The sequence below is a fragment of the Cyanistes caeruleus genome, chromosome 6, assembly GCF_971803275.1.
Source record: "Cyanistes caeruleus chromosome 6, bCyaCae1.hap1.1, whole genome shotgun sequence".
Lineage (NCBI taxonomy): Eukaryota > Metazoa > Chordata > Aves > Passeriformes > Paridae > Cyanistes > Cyanistes caeruleus.
The window spans coordinates 65,264,633-65,286,776 of NC_141706.1; the positions used below are offsets into that span (position 1 = coordinate 65,264,633).

Here is a 22,144-nt window from a genome sequence, read left to right on the forward strand (position 1 = left end):
ACACCTCCCAAATCCCTGAGGAAATGGATGCTCACACTTTGTGAAGTTCTTCTGCCAGGACTGAAGCTGAGGTCTGCAGGAGGGAAAAAAAAATAAAAATAAATAAATGCAAATAAAGCAAGTCAAAGAAACCTCATCTACACTGAGGCAGGAATAGCATTTGTCTGGTTATTTTAAACTAGCACAGGATGCTTCCAACTATTTCCTGGCTAAGGAACATTGAAGGAATACCAGCACATACCAACATCCCTTCCCCTCTGGCCTGATGCAACATGAAGGGAAAAAAGACCCCAATTATTTACCCTTCACTAGAGCCAAACAAGCCACAGGGCTCAGCAGCACTTCCCTCCAAGGAACTAAGTGCTTTAGGGGACATTCTGCTGACAAACCACTCCAATTAAAATAAAAAATAAGAAAACCCTGCACACAGTGCATCAGGAGTTGTGTTGTGAACAGAAACAGCACCACAAAATCAGCAAATGGCATTTTTTCCCCTCTGGAAAAAGCCTGTCCCTAGGCTGTCACACACACCAGGGCAAGAGAGACCCACCACACTGGCTTTGAAGGCCTCGAGGGAACTCTGCAAACTGTGGCAGGACTTCCATGTTCACAGTTCCAGTCCCTCCTAATAACTAAAAGGGTTTCATCACCCCTGATATCCAGAGCAGGACACAGCCCCCAACTCACTTCTCCAAAGTGTTATTTTCATACCCACTGTCCATGGTGGAAAAACATCCCTGAATTTTCATGGCTAGTTGAGGCTACCTGGGGAAAGCACACACCTCCAGTACCCTCCCTGTGTAACTCAGAGCTAAAAAGTAACATTTCCCTAGGAATTTATTTCCAAAACCCTTAAAGGGATGAGAGGAGCAGGCCATGAAGATGCTGTAAATCTGGACTGGTTCTTCCCTCACTACTCTCCCCACCCAATGGGTTAAAGCACTTCAAAGCAAAGCCAGATTTCCAGCCTGATGTTGAATTTAATCAAATTCCATCAAGCACATCCATGATTAAAAGAAGGCAGCACCCAACTGCATAGAACAGCCCCCACTTGTGCCCCCAAAGCCTTTCTGAGCTGATTTCTGTGACCTTCTCTACATGAAGGCAACTCCAGTGATCCTGAGGCTTTACACAGTGTTTGCAACAGAAATAATGTCTCAAACTAGTCAAACCAAAATTTTAAAGATTAAAATAAGTGAGAAAGGAATTGTGCAGGTTTGGTGGGGTTTTGGTGTGATTTTTATTTTTTTTTTTTTTTTTTTTTTGCTTCTGCACAGAAATCAGCACTAAAATGAACTGACAGCTTGAGACAGGATCTACCACAAGGGAAAATGCACAATCAGGTGGTTCACAGGAGGACTGCAGAAAGACCAAAAGAACCACAAGACAGAATTGTACACATGCAAAGCTATAGGAGAAAAAACATTGAAAAAGGTACTATACCCTTCAGTTATAAATGAAAGCCACTATGTGAGGAAATAATTGGATTCCAACCCCCCCCCCAAAAAAAAAAAAAAGCTTAAAGTTTGAAAACAGTTTAAGGAACATTAGAAAAGAGGATGCTAACGAGTCTTTGCTGTCAGCCTTACACCCAGCTACAAAAAGTCTTACTTTTAATGAAAGTTCACAAGTCATGACTACAGAAGAAAGTCTGAGAACATGCTGTACCTGGGCTGCCATTTGTGAATGAAACTTCTGAAGCTGAGCATTCAAAGCATCATTCTGCTCTATCAGCTCCTTGTAAGAGAGCACAGAAAGAAAAGCAGGCTGAGATCTGCAGCTACTCGACTTTTGCTAGGATTAGCTTTTAGCCATGATTATGTTAGTAAGAACAGTTCAGCATTTACATGTCAGACACTTCACAAAAGATGCTGGCTTTTTTTCTCCCCACTACAACCAACCAGTTGGAGTGGAAGCACCAGAACCTGTTCTGTTTCAAGAAAAAATATTCCCTGCTTCACCATAATCCATTTGCTTTCCCTGAAGCCCTCAAGAGAGTTATGTCCACGCTGCCTCTCACCTCCTGATGCCAGGAGGAGGGAAATCACACAAACATCAAAGCTGCTCTCCCAGGGTGTTCCCCAGACCATGGATTATTTCACAGCTTGGGAAATGGGGTCAGCACCTTCTCCTGACTTGCCCCAAGTGTTTCCCAGGCGTGAGGTGGCCCCACACCTCCTCAAAGCACCACACACAAGGTCTCACTTCATAAGAAGGGTTTTTTCATCCTTTTTCTCAGTGGGAAAGCTTTACTAAAGCAGCATTTCAGGGATATTTCAGTGTCTCCACAGACAAAGTGAAAGGAAAAACCCCAAACCCTTAAAACACTTGAGCAATACTACCTGCACCTGCATTTGCATGGAGTCTTCCTCAGTAGCTCTCTTTTGCTCAGCCTCCAATAACTGCAGCATCCTCTGCTCCAGCTGCTGTTTTGACACCATTGTATCAGTAAGTTTACTGTGCAAGCTCTGGATTTCATTGTCTTTGGCCACAAGCTTATTCTGCACATCTGTAGCAGAAATGTCAGGATTTTAATTCAGAAGTCAATATTTAACTTTGGGGGAAATCATTTTCACTGTAAACAGGGAGGCTGATTAGGAGCCTCACTCCAACAAGGTTCAGCTCCCCCATCAGCATTCAGACTACCTGGGATCCCAAAACACTTTCCCCAGGGTGCTGAAGCAGGGCTGACTTCACCTGAGTTTTATTTAAGACATTTACTCAATAATGCCCTTTTTCTCACAAAAGGGAACATCCAGTTCACTGCAATAAGCATTATTTGGGAATTTTTTTTTGATACATGCCTTGCTGTGCTGCTTCATGTTCTGCTGTTCTTTTCCTGAGGTAAGCCTGGATTTCTTCCCATCTTCTCTCTGCTTCCTGCTGCTGGACCTTCACATTCAAGAAAGAGTTGATGAAAAGAAGTCTAACATTTAATTTATTTTTGAAGCATTCAGAGTGCATCTCCTCAGTGCTATTCCCAAAACATATGGCAAGGAAGTGAAATTGTTTCTTGTTTCCATTAGGGCACATCAGAGAGACAGAGTGCTCTGTAATCCTCCTCCTAGACTAGTTTAGCCTATTAATTTGAAAGGCAAATTGTGAACAGGATTTCATTACAGGCTCTTAACAGAATGGTTTCTGTAATATGAAAATGTAGCATCTTTGCCCTGATAGTTCAGAATTAACACCAGAAGCCAGACCAGCCAAGCACCACATAAATCTGCATCCAGTAATTAAAACATCTCAACTCTAGATACCAATTCTCCACCTGCCAGGGCAAAAGGCAGGGACAGCTTCTGGTATGTGAGATTTAATTGCAAATATTAAAGAAATTGTGAGCTCTGGATTGACATTCTCACCTGAAAACACTTTCTCTTCTTAAAAAAAAAAAAAAAAAAAAAAAAGCAAAATACTTCCTTCCAAAGAAACAGAAAGAGATTCATCCAGAAGCCTGTCCATTTACATTTTAACTCTTTAAAAAGTGTATTTATTTAAAAAAATAAGCATACATTTAAGCAAAAGCATGTAGCTCCAAATAAAAGCCACACAAGGAAAGTGCCATCTGGATGAATGGCTCTGAAATATCAACTCCTGTTGGAACTGTACTCTCACAGAAAGCAAAATAAAAATCTTAACTGGTGATGTTGAAAAGATATTTACCTGGAAGGTAAGTTTCACTTCACAGGGAGCTGGGTAATCACTCAAAACCCAGTGCACTGAATAAAAACATTAAACAAACCCCTAGGCTGGCTGAGCCCATCTGAAACAAGCAGCTAAAAAAGCAATTCCCACACGCCTCACGTCCCGGCTCAGATAAAACCCTGAGCACAGCCTGAGAGGCAGAGAAAACCCCAGGCACCTTCAGCTGAGCCACTGCCTGCTCTGCATTCTTCTTCTGGAGCTCCTCTTGCTGCAGTTTGCTGCTCTTCTCCCCCAGCTCGTTCATCAGCCTGGCGTAGTCCTGGCGCAGCTTGTTCAGCTCGGCCGACTGCCTGGGAACAAACATTTCCACAGGGATTTGCTACTCAAATCTCAACACCAAGTCCTATATTTGCAATCAAAGAGCTGTAGAGGGTGGGTTTGGGGTGTTTTCCCCCCTCTAAAACTGTTTTGTCCTAGGAAAGGGATGAGGGTCAGGTACGCCTGGCCGCAGCAGCGAAACCATCGCTCCTGGCCATCAGCACAACTCAGAAGCTCCAAGACAGGGTCAGGAAAAAAGGGTGAGTAATAAGCCACAAGCATCAGCTCCTTGAAGAGGCCTGCAAGCTGACTGGCAAGATTTGGGCAGGCTGATGTAAACCAAAGAGGCTCAGCAGAAGGAAAGGTCTCACATCAAAATTCACATACTTTTCCTCTTCCCATAAAGGATTATTGATCTCAGGCTTGCTGAGGACTGTTCCTCCTGGACTACTAACTGCACACATCTCCTCAGACTATTTGTTGCCTCCTGGCCTTGACCTGGCTATTAACTTATGGAGGTATCTGATGCAATTTCTCAGCTGGGAGAGAGGATGCTTCTGTTCAGCCCAAGGGAAGAATTTTAAGAGGCTCTCCTTTGTGCCTAAGCAAGTAAAAAGCGTTTCATTTTTATCTTAAATTTGCTTGAATTAAAGCCTTTTCAGGATAACTGTCTGAAAGGTAATAATGCTTCATTTAAATGAACAGGACACCTAAAATGAGGGTTCCACACCCTTCTCTGAGCACCTGACACTCAGTAACAAATACCTGAGAGAGAATATTTGTCAGTTTTGACCTCTACACACCTTCACCAGGGTGCCCTGCACAATGCACAAAATCCTCCCTGCCAGCTCAGGGGCAGCCCAAGTCATAACTCACAAAAGACAATTTTTGTTTCTCCAAACATTTACACCACCAGCAGATAAATCCAAGTGCCACCCCAGCAGCACTAGTACCTGCAGGGTATTGATATTCTAAGTTTAGAGTTGCAAGAGGCCACAACCAGCACATCCTCTAAAGCCCCAGGGGAAGGATACACACCCTGCCAAAAACATCAGGGGTGCCTGAGCACTGCTGCACCCCTTGCTCTTAAAGCCTCAGCACCACAGCCTTAAAAGCTCAGGCTTCAAGTTGAAAAAAGGCAATTATTTGTTCTGAAAACCCTGGCTCAATGCAAACACCACCAGCTACCTGTCCAGCCTAAAATATTTGCGCTCCCAGCTTAACCATTAATTCAGAGACAGCCAAGGGCTTGGAAACAAAAGAAGCAGAAGCCAGAACAACTCTTTAGGGGGGGCTCAAAAACACACAGAGCTCCAAATAGCTGCCAACATACTTGCTCTCCATTTGATTGGTGGAAGTGCTGACAGCATCTCTCAGGATACCATTTTCCTGCTTCAGGTGGCTTATTTCTGCTTCCATCTGCTCACGGAGTTGCTGGAACTGATGGGGAAAGAAAGATCAATTCCGTAAAAGATTAAGCTAAAGAGCAATAAAAAAAAAAAAACAAAACCAGCTTGCAGAAGTAGATAAGATACCATAATAGTTTCAGTAAATAAAATTAAGTGGATTTCTTGGGATAGGGGAAGCTTTGTTCCTTCCTCATGCACCAATTCTTAAATTAAACTGTGCTGCAGAGACCCTTGTGCTCAAATCACAGCACAGGTTTCCTTTTGTATCAGTGCATCAATTCTATTTATCAAGGCAACTTTTTTATTGTTTAAAAGGCTTCATAAGTGTTACCCAGAACACCAATTGCTCAGCTACATAACCTGAGACATTTATCAATAACTGGACACCAATATATTACTCTTCCAAAGGGAAATAAAGCAAACATGCTGTGAATTATCATTAGATAATCCTCATTTGCTGCTCCTTTCAACAAACCAGGAAAAGTAACAATTAACAATACACAGATTACAGCATGCAAATTGCAAAAGGCTAGACCTCATCTAATAGTCTGATTTTCATCAAGGTTCCAAAGCTGAGGCAGAAAGAAGCCCTGATAACCCAAGGTTCAGAATAGCATGAACAAAATCAAAAGAGAGGATTCAAAGAGAAAAAATGGACTCTGCATATGCAGACACAGCAGAGCTGGTCTTGGAACCCAAAAGTCTGCTCTGAAAATCCTCAAGCACACACAACACTCTTCCTTTATCAGTGCCAGTTTGTAGACATGACTGACACCATTCCAAAACCCAGTTTCATCAAGTGGCTGATTCATCAGTGAGCATTTCTTACACTGGAAAATCCAAAGAAATGTTTGTGTAACAAACCCAGCAGCAGGGAGCAGTCCCTTGTAGGGCTGCCACCTCCAGTTCTGCCCCAACAAACATAACAAGCTGAGCCTTGGACTTTTTTTGGGGAGTTCTTTTCCTTGCCTGTTTTGTTTTTTAATGTCAACAAGATCTCAAGAGAAGCAGGGGCACAAACCCCACCCAAGTGAAAGCTGTGACCATTTTCAGCTCCTCTGCCATGCTGTAGCACATCAGCAGAGGGAGCAGGACCAGAGCACTGGATCCTTTGTATTTCCTTTCTCCAGCTCTGCCCGGGACAGCAGCACTTGCTAAAGTATCCCAGGTGTGCCCAAGTCTCCTTCCCCCTTCCCCAGCCAGCAGCAAGACCCTCTCCTTGTCCAGTTATCTCCACAGGTTCCAAGGAGTTTTCCTCTGCTCCGAAACTGCAGAGATGCAACTCTCCAAAGGGCCAAGACAAAGATACAATTTTGAAGTTGGGAAATTCATGTGTCGGGCTTAATGCTGTGACATCCATGAAGGAAAGAACAACTAGAATGAAATCTAAGTGTAAGATGGGCCATTTTCCTTAGAAAACTCTAAGGTAAAGTTTTCAATCTGATGAAACAAACCCTTCTAAAGTCACTCCATCATAAAGCAACTACAATAGAAAGTAACAAGGGTCTTTAAAAAAATACAAGTGGCTGCTCTTCAAATATTTCCAGCAAAGCACTCCCTCAGGCAGTGATATTTCATGTGTATTATGCTATGCTGTCACTCTGTACTATAATTTCAGAGACATTTATCTGCTGGTAAATGATCATTGGCATTAGTGGCTCCCTTAAGCTGAGTATTTCAATTAGACTTTCCACTTTGAGTAACATTTCAGCAGAACACAAGGAAGGAAAAGTAACTACACCAGGGACCAGCTGCCTGGCCAGCACTGAGCTTTACACACCACAAAAATCACCTGTGAGAACTCCCTGTCCTTCTTTTAAATCAGGAAGCTGCCGCAAAGTTTTGCGGTGATTCCTCACCACTTCTCTGCTTGTGCATGAGCATCAGCTCCAGCAGTTTTGGCAAGGCACTTACCTTGATCTTCATCTGCTGAGACTCCTGGTAGCTGACGTGTATTTTGCTCTGGAAGGTGTTGTGCTCCTTCTCCAGCGCGTTGATGCGCTCGCGCATCTTGGCCGTGAGCAAACCATTCCTCTCCTTCTCTGCAACCAGCTCCTGGGGTGGGAAGTGACAGGAAAAGGAAAACAAGTCACCCACTGCTGCTTTCTAAAGGGTAAGAGTCTTTAAGATAACTAAAAATACAGCAAGTGTGCATCAAACCAAAGTCAGCATCAAATCTTCAGCAAATTTACAGAATCGGATCAAAATTCCAAGACTTTATACTGATCCTGTATCATCATAAATCTCACGTTTATTAAGAAGTTTGCCAATTTAAACACTGATCTTGCATTGTCTCAGAAGAGATGGAAGTCTTGTTTCTATCATGTCTGGCCAAATCACAGAAAAAACACAGATATCACAGAGGACAAAGTTTAGATTTTCATCCCAAGTTTAGCAAAATGGAAGAACGCAAGTAAAGCACCATGGCAAAATAGAGCACTTTAGAGCAAAATAATTGCTTTGTAGCAGGTTACAAAGCCAACAGCTTTGCCACAGGAGATGGGCTATTAGTGCACTACAAAGGCCAGAGAAGCCCTGAATCCCACCAGCATGATACCATATTATAGCTTTCAGATGAAAATACACATTGCTTTTTCATCTTTTATTAGCCAGTAATTCAACCCAGACACCTGAGAAATCCACAGAGCTGCTCCTCTGCAATACAAATGCACTTGCTGTGGTAAGCAAAAACATTTAAGTGCAGCTTTCAGCAGCTCCCATCACACAAACAGGAATTTGTACCACCCAAGCTTCAGGTGTTTCTAGCCACACAGCTCCTAACACTGCCAGGAAGCCCTGACACAATTTAATGCTCTAATTTATTAGCCTGAATACCCTCCATCTCTTTGGAGTAATTACAGTTTGTTTTACAAAAACAGTTTGTTTCAGCTTTTAGTTTAAATAAAAGCTATTCTGTCTTGCAGATCAAACTCCAAGTTACTTCTGCAAATACAGCACAGACAGCTTAAAACAAATTTTTCTCCTTTTTTTTTTTTTTTTTTAACTAAGATGCAATTAAAAGAAAGGTGCCAGGACACACACTGCAGCTTCCTCTAGCCCTACACCAATCCCACCATTCACTTGTAGTTCTCAGTAACCCAGCTACCCCATCAGGGTAGAACCAGAAATCCTAGGAAGATTAACTTCTCCCTAGTCTGTGTTTTGCCAAATACCTCTGAATCTTGAGGTACTCAGCTCTTGCTCTCATTTATCCTCTCCAGGTATTATCCTTACCAAGATCCCTTCAGGAATCCTTCTGCACCTTAAAGCACCTTTAGCTTTTGACAGTGTTTCCAGAGAAACACATTAACTGGAAGATAAGAGCGTTTATCAGTCAAGTTGAGCTTTATCACTTGTTTATCCTGATACTTCAGCATTGCAGCAACTTTGCTTTTATCCATTTTCTCCCAGCTTTTTCCTTCCCCAGACAGAGGGAAAAACCCCTGATGATTCCTACCTCTCTACAGCTCCTGCTTCTCCTTTACAAGCACCACTTGGCAGATGTTTTTTCCCCAACCACATCTGCATTTCCCACATATTCCTTCACCCATTCCCTCTGCTCCTTCAGCAGCAGAATCCCTCTTTCCAATTTCATTCTGCAGTCCTGAGACAGTTTCTTTCTTCCCCTCCAAACACATCACAAGCCCCTTTTCCCTGTAGCTACACACTGACTATCCCAAACCTCTTGATCCCACTTGTAAATAGCTTTGCCCTGCCAGGAGCTCACACAGCACCCACATCCTCCCTTGTCATCTCCCAAGGCTCCCAACTCCTGCATCCTCTCTGGCCACTCTGCTCCCCACCTTCAGCCACACAGCTTTCTGTGCCCAAATTATGTCCCACAACGTGGCCTTCCCAAGTCTAATGCTCATGTTCTCCCAAACCAGACAAAATTTTCTCCCAAGACTCTAAAATTCAGTCTACATCTGCCTCATTATTTGGACTGCTGTAACTGTTTTCCTCTGAAACGTTCACAAAAAAGTAAATTTTCATAAGTTAGTTTTGACAGTGATGCATCAGCATCCCTCTTAGTCCAAAGCAATCAGAGCTGCACCTCCAGGGGATAGCAGGCAGTCTGCACTTTCTGTATTTTCCTTCTTGAAAAAAAGCAGTGATTGCTGTGCCTAGAAGCACACAGGCGTGTGAATGCTACAACATACACCAAATTGAAACTGCAGTACAGGAAAGACATTTAATATTTGCATCCACAGAACAGACTCACAGTGGTGAAGGAAGTGTTTTTAAAGTAACCATTTGAAAAGAAAAACAGGCTCAGCTTACAAATCTCAGTAAATTAACTCCCTGGAAAAACTACTGGAAAGTAACTGCATAAATACATTGTAAAACCAAACACAGCGTCTTGGTAAGCTTTTTCAGTAAAAATATTCCACCTTTTGGCTTATACTAAGCTCAGCATTTGCTGGCTGCTAGTCCTACAAACCCCTGCTCCTCTCTATACCCATGAACACCTCAATACTTACCTGGGAGAGCTGCTTGCACTGCTCCTTTGCAACAGCTGCTTCCTCCTTCACCGCCGTGAGCATCTTCTCCTTGTCCTGGAGCTGGTGCAGAGCTGCAGCCATCTCAGCCTTGTTGGCCTGCAGCAGGATGACACAAAAACAACCACAAGTAGTGCCACAGCACACTAAAAGGCAGGAGAGCAAACCTTAGAGGAGGGAACACCCCCTCCTGCCCCCCCAATTTTCCATCTGCACGGTGCACATGGCACCACCGGTACCCAGTTCTGCCGCTAATGGATCCTGTTTCACCAGGCACAGAAATGCATTTTCAAAGCATGGGAACCAATTAAGGGGGTAAATGCACTCTTAAGATGCTTCCCATTGGAACAGAGATGCTGTGGTGGCAGTGGAGAAAACAAAGAACAGCCATTAAGAGAAATAATGGGAAAAGATGCAGAGATGCTGAAGCAGTCAATAGCTGCGGCTGGAAAGATTTCCAAGATCAACTGGTCCAGCCCACGCTCCGAGCAGGTATAATCTAACAAATGTAATTGCTTGAAGTATCTCACCACAAAGGCAAAAGGAAACTGATCTGGTGTCTCCTTCCACGTCCCAGGAGAGCATCCAGCTGATGTAATTACATTTCTGCTGGCACACTGACACAAAGCTTCAGATACTCTGGGGAATAGACCTAGAAGAACAATCCCCATGGTCCTGCTACTTGCATACTGCTCCTACAAATCAAATAAATGTAATAAAGAGCACAAATTCTATGTGTTTGTGCTCAGATTTGACTCAGTGAAGTGTGATGGTTGCCCAGAGTGGTTGTGCAGTCTCAGCCCATGAAGGTTTCAAGCCCAGAGTGGATAAAGCCCTGAGCAGCCTGTGCTGACCTCAGAGCTGGTGCTGCTTTGAGGAGAAGGCTGGACTACTTGGACTTGGACTTCACTCACTGAAGTCTGAAAACTGAAGAAGGACAGAAGTGCCAGTTCCATAAAAGGACCCTGAATTTGTTTGGAAATTCTCCTTTAGTGGTAATGTGCATGCTTGCAGTGCAAACACACTGTCAGCAACTTGCATGAGCTACAGAGAGAACACAATTCACACTCTCACCTACAGAAACCTACATTCTTTTGTTGTATACAATCCCAGGAACTCGTTCTCATCCTAAAGGTTCAGCTTTAACACCAAACCTTCCTTTAAAAGAAAAAAAAAAGCCACAGTAAGCAGGGTGGCTGCTTAACAGGCAACACCATTCCAAGGGTAGCACTACTGGCTTTTGTCCTTGGAGGTTTTCAAGATACAGTTGGGCAAATCCTGAGCAATTTGCTCAGAATTCAGTGTTGGATCTGTTCTGAACAGGCAGCTAGACTGCACAGCATCCTGAAGGCCCTCCCAGCCCAAACTGTGTTGTTGTGCTGATACATTGCATTAACTGGACTGAGACACAGCCAGTTCTGCATTTCTGCTCTGGGACCGTGTCTGCAGCGGAACACAGGATTGCAAGAGCTCAAGGGTGACACACGGGATGTGACAAGCACAGAGTGACACCCACAGTGAGTCATGGCAGGGAGGAGTAGGTGTGTGCCCAGCAACGGGACGAGAAGCAGTGACCACAGACTAAAACACAAGTTTCACCTCAGCATGAGGAAGAGCTGCTTTCCCTAGAGGATGGCAGAGACCTGGAACAGCTGCCCAGGGAAGGGGTGGAGTTTCCCTCTCTGGAGACATTCCAAATCTACCTAGACACATTCCTGTGCCACCTGTTCCAGGTGACCCTGCCTTGGCCAGGGGCTTGGGCTGGATGTCCTCCAGAGCTTCCTTCCAATACCAAGGACTGTGTATTTCTGTACTGGTAAGATACTGGTGGACACCATCCTCTTCTCTTGACTACAAGAATTAAAAAGAAATGCCAAGTACTGGCACAGGTTGCTCAGAGGGGTCTTGCAGTCCCATTCCCTGAAGGCTTCAAGATATCCAGACTGGATAAAGCCCTGAGCATCATGGGCTGACCTCAGAGCTGGTCTTGCTTTAGGTAAGAGGTTGGACTCCAAACCCCTTGAGATCCCTTCCAAACCTGGACTGCCCTACAACACTATGAAAAATATCCAAAGGAGTCCAACTACATTCTATAGCCTTGCAAAACACAGTTAGCTGATCTAGTGCACAGCCACAGCAGCTTGCTCTGAATTCCTCCCACAGCTTATCCTATTTACACATTTGGGAAAGATCACTCCCAAAAGTCAGCGGCCATCCTTCCCTGTGCCAACAGACACGTGTCAGCAGCAGCATTCCTGCTTTATTCCTTCTTCTTCATAGCCATGCCTGCTCTTTCCAAGTGGCCAGAGCCACTCCTGGCGTGGCAGATGGCAGCACAAAGGCATCTGACAGCTCATTCCTGCATGCAAGGCAAGCACAGAGCAGCTGGAGAGAGCCTTCCAAAGACAGACTGCCCAGATCACAACAACACTGACAGAGCTAATCTGACGGCACCTCTTCCAGTTTCTGTTTGTTTAGAAAGTTTTGTCTTCCCACCACACTCCACAGTCATTCACCTTTTGCAAGAAATCGTGAATTGCACCGGATTTTTCCTTTAACACCTCCACTACACAACGGGCCTCGTCTTCAGAGAAGATCATGTTCTTCATGGATGTTACAAAATCCTTGAATTTTACTTCAGCATTCTCTGCAACACAGAAGGGAGGGTTTATTTACTTTGGACTCTGTACAGAATTATTTATTTTGCCTTGAAACAGCATGTGATGTGGTATCATTATGCATTATATTTAATTCCAGTCTGAAATGCCAAGAAGCAAGAGGTCATGAACATTCAGCAAAAACAACATCTCTCCAATTTAAACCAGATAACAATCTGCCAGCTGATAATTTTGGGAAAAGAGAAAATCCCACCACTTTGTTTGCACAGTTGGGAACGTTTATAGTGTTGCTAGCAAGAAGACAAAGCATAACACAGATTTTGGAAGAAAAAAATAGCATAAATGTGAAAAATTGAAAAGTCCTTTCCAGTGTATCGTGACAATAATTTAAAGTGAGTTCTCAATTTGGAGGACAGCCCGGCTGCACAAGCAATATGCACGTGACAAGTTAATTAATTTAAAAACTGGCACATTTTTGATTACAATATATGGAAGACAAAAATATTAACTTCCAAATTTAGATTGAAGGAACTGCTGCAAGAAGAGTTCAGCAGTAGGAAGATAAAATCAGTAAGATCCCCCTTAATGGCTGACCAAGTGTTTAAAAAGACACACAGGAGGAAAGACAATTCAGCTGAACTATTCTCTAACAAAAAACACTGCTCACAAACTGACTGCACATAGACAGGTCATTAGGTGGCCCCCTGACTCCAGGAAATAGGAGCACAAGACCAAGGCACCCTATATGTCCAATATTCACCAGTGCCCAAAAGTATGTGAAGGGATGGGAAGAACTTAAAAAAGCACAAGCTTAGAAGTGATGCTTGGTCAGAAATTATCCCATAGATCACGGAGACAGGTCTGGGTTTCTCACCACAGGTGCTAAACATGCCCCTGAAATCAAGTTACACATCAAACCCAAAGACCTGTCTAAGAAATAAATGAAGAAAAAGAAGGAGCAGTGACACTGTGACCTAAAAGAAATTATCAAGCATAAAATCACTGAATGACAGAGCATGGGGAGGGAGTGCTGAGGAATTTTAGCACACTCTCTCCTAGTCCTAAATCCAACTTAGTCTTCACTTCAGCTCACATCAGTGTTGCACTGACACCATTACCAGGAATATGCCACTATTCTGAAACCACAGCCTGGTGAGCTGGGAACTGATCACGGCCAGGGCAGGAACTGCCCCTGTGCTCCCTGAAGGCACAGAGACCTTGCCCTTGCATCCAAGGAGCTTACAATTAGAGCAGGGAAAGACTTCTATATTGGGAGGGCAAATCCCAGCTGACACAGGAGAATTAGGAGTTCATGGAGAAGGTCACAGCGTGCCGAGGAAATGAGAAGGGACGGGCACACGTGAGGGGCTTTGATGCTGCAGGACAGGAACGTGCAGCCACTGAGCCAGAAGCACAAGAGGAGCCTTGGGAATGTGGGAATCCAATTAAAGAGCTGCCAGGAAGCTTTTGAGGGGGCATTTTAGAAGACAAGACTAAAAAGAGAGGTTCCAAAGAGTGAAGGGAGTGACCACACAATGCTGAATAATCAGCCTGCTGCCCAAACCTGAGCTGGTACCACTGCTCAGCCACCTGGGACTGCTCACAAATTTGAGGTCTCACCTCATGGATCAGAAAGTATGTTAGGCTTTGAGATGGTCAGAGGCCTATTTAAAGCTTTAGGGTGGAACACAATGCTCATTAATCACTCCAGGCATTTGTGGGAGAATATGAAGGAAGTTTCCCTGTCCCAACCAATTCCAGCTGCACTGAAGGGAAAATTCAGAGTCTCCCTGGAAACTGCCAGACTCTCTCCACTGACAATCTGCTTCAGGTCACTCCATATTGCACTGGGTCAGCCTCAGATAGCTCCATCAACAGCCCTGGAGCATGCAGGCTGCCCTTCAGCCTCCAGCAGACCCCAAGAGCTTGCGCTGAATGCCCTGGGTTTGGAGTCCATCCCTGTGAGCAATGTCTGAACTCTCCACTGTGAACTCCCTTGCTGCATCTGTGTGGTCTGTGTGATCACCCCTTTGCTCACTGGGGACACAAAAGCTCAGTCAGAGCTGAAAGGATTCAGATGGCACAGAGCCCTTTCCACAGTGCCAAAGACAAGGCAGAAATGAGCACACACAAGAAGAGTATCCTGCAGCCACAAACGTTTTCTTCAAATCCCTTCCTCACATTACATCAGAGGATCTCCCTCCCCACACATCTTCTCTGTTGAAGTTTGCAAGCAGGCTGTGCCAGAAACAGACTGAATTATCAGTTTCTTACCTTTATCTGTTTCATTCTTCAGTTTCTTGCCACTGCTCTTCTGGATGCCCTCATTCACATTGTGTTTTACAACTTCAACCGGCTCACGCTTTTCCAAAGTGCCTGAGTCAGAATTATCCATCAAAGGAATATAAGTAGTTGCTTGAATAAGAGGTTCATCCACCAAAACTGTAATCATAAGTCCACAGGATGGGTTAAAGCTTTGTAATAATTGACACCAGTATTTTCAGAGAAGGTGCCTAATATATTAAGAGTTTAAGTAAAGCATCTCTAACCTCAATAGTTAATTATGCTCTCCATTTCTATTATCCTTCACAGTTTAACTCATTAAAGCTCTTCAGGTAAGTCCATCAAATAAAGGTCTCTAATGCATAGTAATTTAATAGCTTCAATTAAATTTCTACTTCCAAAGCTGTCTTTTAGCATTTTAACAAGAGGAAGAGAAGAACCTTTACCTATGACTTTCATTTCACATTAGTAACAAAGTTGCACATGGCATCGATGAGATGATTTTACTTGTGGCTGTGCAGGAAATCATTCAGCATCCCTAAACTATGACTACAGCCTTTTGTTCCTATTCTGTTAAAAGCTGGTACTTCACTGCCAGCATTTCCATGGATTGCATCACCTGTGAACTCAACCACTTAGGGAGAACACTCAGCAGGGGCAGCAATCGAGCTTATTTTGCATGCAGACCCCACTGCACTTAATGAAGATCTCTCATCTGTCAGAGCAGGCTTTGGGCATCATTAACACACAGAGAGGTACCCAGAGGTACTGCCTGAGCCCAGATCTCCACTCCCACCCCTCTGCATCACCGTGGTGAGGAGCAGCCTCTGCCCAAAGAGCTCTTCAGCAGAGACAACAGCAGGTGAGGGGAGAGCAGGAGTGACAGACCTGGGGCAGGATGCACAGCCAGAGCTGCAGCTGCTGCTTGCCCAGCTCCTGCTCCACACTGCCTGCAGGATGCCAAAGGCTGTGCATGGCCCAGCAGGCAAATCACTGCTCCAGCCAGCCCAGACTGCAGAGCTGATGGACAACAGATGCCAGGCAGCAGCACAGAGAGAAGGGGAATTGGGTGGGATGCAAGGTTTTGGGCATCAGTGCAAAACAAGTATGTACTCCTGGCTGCCAGAGAGCCAGTTATGAAACACTCTCAAATTCTGGCTGCTGTTAAAGGAGGAGAATAGGCCAGATGGACCTTTTTATGTCACCTGGTATCTCTCCACTTAAGCAGCCAGCAAACACCTGCAGGTCCACTGCAAGCTTAGAAGAGAAGAGAGCTCTCCTCTAGCAGAAACAACCACCAGCTACTCCAGCTGCTCTCTTCGTATTTTCCCTTCCTCTCCTTATGAACTTCCCCTCCTTTCAAAACCTTTTTATTATCAATGAGACATTTTGCAGTGTGAAATCACCACAGTCATATCTTGGCTAATCCTGGTGTCCACCACAGCTCATTTTTACTCTGTCATTTTGGAGAGGTGGTTTGAAAAGAAAACAGCTTGCACTGAAATAATGCATGAGCTATTGCCCTGTAGCACTGACAGCTCAGCTTTGCTACTGGCTGAGCTGGTACTGACATTAATTGCCATGTACAGACAAGTCTGCAGCCCCTAAAAAAGTGCAATACACCCACTTCCATCAGGAAAAGCACAAGAACATCCATAAAAAGTGATCACATCCTGAGTTCCCCACCAGCAGGCTTTTTCCAGGAATCATTTAGGAGTTTTTCAGTTATACAGGAGCCCTACAGCACTTGTAACTCCATGCTGGACAGAACAGGGCCCACAATAGATCAGCACCTGATAACCACACCAAAGTATAAAGGGAACAGTGGGCAACAGTGTCTCCTCCAGGAGCAGCCCATCAGCTTCCAACTTCATAGCTGCCCCAGCAGGGAAGAGTTTTGAGAAGCTAACAAGGTGGCCTCACAGAACTTCATGGTCACACTGTGTCCAAAAGCCAGACACAACAGCACTCATTGTAAAAAATCTAAAAAAATAAAAAAAAAATTAGAAAAACACACACACACACAGAGGCACAGTGAGCCAAGAGGACACAAGAAGCAGCATCTTGGCAGAGAACAAGGGATGACGAACAGTGAAGGCCTTGACAGCAAAGATGAACAGTTTATGTTGGAGCAAGAGCCAGCCAACAAAAGGACAATAAGAGAGGAATGTGGTCAAAGCAACTGGCTGAAAAAACTGCAATCTTGTTTGGGGCAGATGACTGCAGCACTTCCAGACGTGCCTTGCTCAGAGCAACTTAGAGCCTGCTCAGCTCATACTCTAAATCTGCACATTCCTCCTCGTTCAAGCATGGATGTTTGGATCCAAGAGAGCTCAGAAAGGTTCACAACATTCATTATCCCATGATATCAGATGTTCATAAAATTTAACAGGATCTCAGGCTCAGCAATCTTTCCTTCCTGGAATTCCTGCTTTTTCAAATCAGAAGAGTTACTATTCCACGAGTTCTTTTTCCAAAGGAAGAGAAGCTAAAGGATGGATGGCAAAAAAGTTTAACAGTCAGGTTTATCTGAGCAATGTCACACACTGAATTCTCACCATTATCAACTTTCTGCTTCTTTGCAGAGACCTTCTTCTTCCCTGACACATTTTCTTGCTTTATCTCCTGGTGGAGCAGCACTGGTTCTTGCTTTTTGGCAGGAGATACAACAGAATCAGTCTTACTATCTTGATCATCTGCAACAAACAATTAAGACAATATATGCTCTTCTGTATATTCTCAGCATTACTTTTCAATCAGCAGATCTATCATGACCAAATTCTCAACTCACAGGAAAACATACTCACATCTTTTAAGTCAGAACACAAATTTATCCACATCCACATTCACACAGACTCACACACACACAATTCCCAGATCAGGTGAAACCCCAAAGCAACAGGAAGGTTTAGCAGAATCAAGAGCCACAGCACCCAGTGATTTTTAAGACAGGAATCTCATGTGCAAGCAGAACACACAGCAAGGAACAGTTTAACAACTCCAATCCAGATTTCACTGTGACAGAGCAGACAGCACGCATTACCCATATTAATTTCTTATTTACAAGTGTACTTTTCCCCTCCGTGAACCCACTTGGGCACTTTAAACACACATCCCCAATAGCTACTGGGACTGTGAGAAGCAGAAAATAAGTGTTTCCCATTAGGGAACTGTTCTTTTTAAAAGCAGTTTCTAGTGATAATTTTTTTTATCATTTTGGACAGCCTGTGCTATATTAAGATTCTTGTCAGAGCTGACACGCACAGCACAGGGCTCTGGTGTCAGCTCCTGTAATCAAGGATAAGAGTTCATTGTGGCTGCCCTCAGAACTGTGCTTGCAGACCACATTTTAACTGTGCCACAGAGATTTTCAGAGAACACCCACAAACAAGATTGGATACTTTCTCCGTTGGTAGTGGGTGGGTCTTTTTTCCTCCAGCTTTTTTTTCAGAAAAAGAAAAAAATCTACCCACATCAAGCAGCAATGTCATTCATTTTCCTCACTCCCTGTGCAGACCTGCTGTCCCTGCACCTCACAAGGAGATCTGCAAATATCTTTAGTTTCATTTATTTCTAGAACTGGGTATTTTTATTCTTTTTTCACTTCTATTCCTGGTCAAGACAACCACACTGTAACATGTCAGCTGCTGAGGATACAGTCAGGACAGTCAGAAGTGATTCTGATGAGTTTCTGGTCTGTTCTAGGTTGGATATTTCAGTCACAACAGCCAGATCAGTTTTAGCATCAGTTCCATTCAGTTAAAGAGGTGTAGCAGGTGGGCAGCAATGAATCAACCACTAATCCATGAATCAGCCACCAAACACCTCTCTGTGCATTAAGCCTGCACTTAAACAGTAATTTATTTTGCAGACTGCTATGAGGTTTCTTGAGATGCCCTCTTTTATCAGAGCAACCACTCTTAGGACTCCACTTTTTCACAGCCTGGCTCAGAATGTACACAGCAAAAACATCGACTGACTTCTCTCAGGTAAATCAAAATTTTGATTGAGAGCAAAGCAGCCAAACCACAGAGCAAAGCAGAGGAACAAGCTACTCTGTTTCACTCCATCTTTAGTAGAAGAAAGCAAGGAGGGGAGGAGGAAAACCAGAGCACTGCTGCCAGATGAAAAACAAGGAGGAAAAAAGCAAATAGCTGGTAAAAAAGGAAAAGGTTAGAAGGGAGCTTTGCCCTGTAGAGATCAGGCAGAACAGTTGTGAGAGACACTCTGTGGCCTTGCAAAAAAAGCAGAACACGATTTTGGCGTTCTGTGCAAGAAGCATATGCAACATCAGATACCCATTCCATTTTTCTGCTTCTTCTGCCCAGGCTTCTTCTTAGCTGCTGTTGGTTCAGATGGTGGAGTGGGCTGTTTTGTAACAGGGACTGGATCTACTTTCTTGCCTGAAGACTTGGATCCTTCCGAGTCCTTAGTTACGTGATCATCTTGGTTGGCCTTGGGCTTCTTCTCCTTCTTCTTGCGCTCCCTGACGCCGGTGGAGGTCTCGGTGACACCCGAGGGGACGGCAGTGACGTGCTCCTCATCCGTGCTCAGGGCATCAGACAGCTTAAAGTCCCGAGGGGCGCTCTCAGAGTCAGACTCGTGGATGTTCCCGTTCTGAGCCTCTTTCTTCTTCTTCTTCTTCTCGGTTTTCTTTTTGTCGGCCTTGGTAGGTGGGAACTTTAGGTCCCGTTTCTGTTTGGCGAGGACTTCATCGTATAAAGTCTCTTTCATGAAAAGCCAGAAGAAGAGGAAGATGACTGTAATAACCACAGAAGGAATGAGGATGATGAAGTAGGTAGACTCGTAAAACTCCATTGTGCTTTTTCTTAGCTATGATTTCTTAAAAAACCTATAGGACAAAAGAAAGGAAAAAAAGAAGAAAAATTAGCTTTTGAACAGGTTTTCCCTCAGTGTTATTTCCTCCACCAATTACAATAATAAAAAAATATTTCTCATTGTTATAGAGTAGCCTCAAAGCAGTTTTAATAAAATTACCAAACTATATCAACCATGGAACAGCTTCAAAGTTGCTGGCTTGGATAGGAAGAAGTGCAGTTTGCCAGACTGCTGATCTGAGGAGAGAATAATTCCCTTCCCTTGCTATTCTTCATCTTCCTCACTCTTTCTTCCCACATGACTTTCACAAAGTTAAAACTTTTGATTTCAGAAATACATGTGTCAGCACTTCCAGAGGCTGTGAAACAAGGACCAGTACATGCAAAACACCACTTTTATTTTTATTTTTTTCTTCCATAAATCAGACATAATGAATTTAGATTCTTATCCTGGCAAGTAGAAGTTAAATTTCACATTCCCTTTCTTCCCAGATTTATGACAGCTTCAGAAGTGGAATGAGAAGACAGGAGAGAGCCCTGAATTTTAGTTGACCATAAACAATCAGGTCTTTTCAAAACTGCTTTTTGAAGCCTAAAATCCAGCTTTACACTCACGAAAATTCCATACATTTATGGGGAAACAGGGAGATCTGTTACTTATTTTGAACATGTGATGGTATAAAACTTACAAGGCACTTATACAGACCAGATTCCAGAATAATTTGCTGAAAAAAATATTTTTGTCCCAAACATTTAATTTATTTTCTTTTTTAAAAAGCAGGAACCACGGAGTTAAAAAAAGTCAGAACAACGTTAAAAAAAACTAACTCTGGAGTCAAAACAAGCCAGATTTTCCCATTTCACAACTGATTGCTATGAACAGACCTGAATTTTTTTCAGGAAGAATCCAAATCTTCTCCAGACTGTTTGTTCCAAAAAGGAAAATAAACCCAAAAAAACCCAACCACCACCTAATATTGAAAAAAAAAAAAAAAATCCAGACATAATCCAAACTAATTAGGCAATTCCCAATCCACCAACTCAGTTTAAACCCCATCATGGGAAGCACATGCCACAACTACATTTTCCTTTACACAAGAAAAAATGACTCTTCAACTCGAGTATCCCTGGGGACACCCATCCTCTTGGGAATGCAAGGCAAGGGATTTAAGCCAGGTTGCTCAGAATATTTTTACTGCTGCTTGAATAATGAAAACAGATGTGCCTACCAAGGGCACAAGGAATAAAGTCCACGGAGAAGCCGCGTGGTGCAGGGAGAGGACAGACTCTCCTTGCCTCTGGGCAGAAGATTTTACTCATTTGAAGTTGTTTTACCTCAATTCCTGACTCCTTTGGAAGCTGCTATCACCAAGTGGGTTGTGCCATCCTGCCACACTGCAGAGAGCTCGGTGTGGAGTCTGGCACTGGCTCAAGAGAGAATAGTTGTTACATAGAATAATTTCTGGACAGAGAGGAGTTACTGTGATAATATATTTGTACAGTGCATTGAGCAGCACAGAAAGCAAGGCTTGGGAACTCTAATTTGGCTATTAAGTTATCCAAATAAAAGACTAACACTTCAATACACTAATTATTCATCAGTTGTCTTAACATTAAGTCTCCTCCCAGTTTGTATTTATTTTCTGCAATGCACACAGCTCACTGAAAATTACAGGGTCTAAAATTACATCCAGCACAGAAAGTTTTGGGAGGGCTGAGAGGGAAGAAAAGCTTGTCTTTTTGGAGAGAAAAAGCACAAATGCTCAAAACTAAGCTGGAGCTTTCAAAATTATTAATTACAGCTACTTGATAAACCCAGCTCCCTGCACTAAGTAATCTAATATTAGTCATCTCTTGAAGGAAGCAGATCTTGAAAATTTGTCTCAGCCAAAGTCAATATTGAATGCTTATGGTGAGGGGGGGGAAGCTAATCCCCAAAGTAAATATGTAATTAAGCAGATTTTTCACAAGTGTAATTAAGTTGATCATTACAACACATGAGTGCAACAGTCACAATGGCCAAGCAGGAGGAGCCCAGCAGAGCTCAGCTCATGACACCAGCACACAGCCAGCCATGAACTCATGGCATGGACACTCACACCCTGCCAGTCCCTGCATATTTCCCAGATCTGACACCAGATGCTCAGGGCAAACCACAGGCTCAGGGTAACATGTGCTGGTAAAGAGGTTCAAGGCTCGAGGGTCAGGAGGGCACCATGGCCATCGAGGCACGATGTGCTCCACAAAGTGATTGTTGCTCTGAGACCAGACAGGAGAGACACTTAAAAACTACAGCTGCTTCCAGAGGAGCCATAAATACATAATTACAACAGCTAGTCCGGGTGGGGAAGGCGTGCTGGACTAGCTGAGGTCTGATCTCAGAGCTGGACAAGCTCTGCTGAGCCTCCATCCCCCCTCCCTGCATTTCACCAAAAACGGGATCATCTCCCAGATCTGGAGCATGGCACTGCAGTGCTGAGTCCAGAGCATCCCCAGGCCCCATCCCTGCTCCTGTCCCCCTCCTGCTCATCAGA

General features: G+C 43.8%; 1 protein-coding gene across 50 annotated transcripts in view; it reads right to left on the minus strand.

Moving 5' to 3' along the window:
- The window catches only part of KTN1 (kinectin 1), a 74,953-nt gene that overhangs the window by 32,643 nt on the left and 20,166 nt on the right, over positions 1-22,144 (minus strand). For 16 of the 50 annotated variants that reach the window (XM_086895454.1, XM_086895489.1, XM_086895476.1 and 13 more), the window contains 12 exons: positions 19,071-19,624; positions 17,331-17,468; positions 14,764-14,931; positions 12,388-12,518; positions 9,854-9,970; positions 7,287-7,427; positions 5,297-5,403; positions 3,863-3,995; positions 2,805-2,892; positions 2,343-2,509; positions 1,669-1,737; positions 36-73 (listed from right to left, as the gene is read on the minus strand). In XM_086895454.1, the coding sequence (XP_086751580.1) occupies positions 36-73; positions 1,669-1,737; positions 2,343-2,509; positions 2,805-2,892; positions 3,863-3,995; positions 5,297-5,403; positions 7,287-7,427; positions 9,854-9,970; positions 12,388-12,518; positions 14,764-14,931; positions 17,331-17,468; positions 19,071-19,590 (1,817 nt within the window). In that variant the 5' untranslated portion in view covers positions 19,591-19,624. The remainder of the gene's footprint in view (positions 1-35; positions 74-1,668; positions 1,738-2,342; positions 2,510-2,804; positions 2,893-3,862; positions 3,996-5,296; positions 5,404-7,286; positions 7,428-9,853; positions 9,971-12,387; positions 12,519-14,763; positions 14,932-17,330; positions 17,469-19,070; positions 19,625-22,144) is intronic. The other 34 variants (XM_086895495.1, XM_086895496.1, XM_086895486.1 and 31 more) reach the window with 6 other exon arrangements.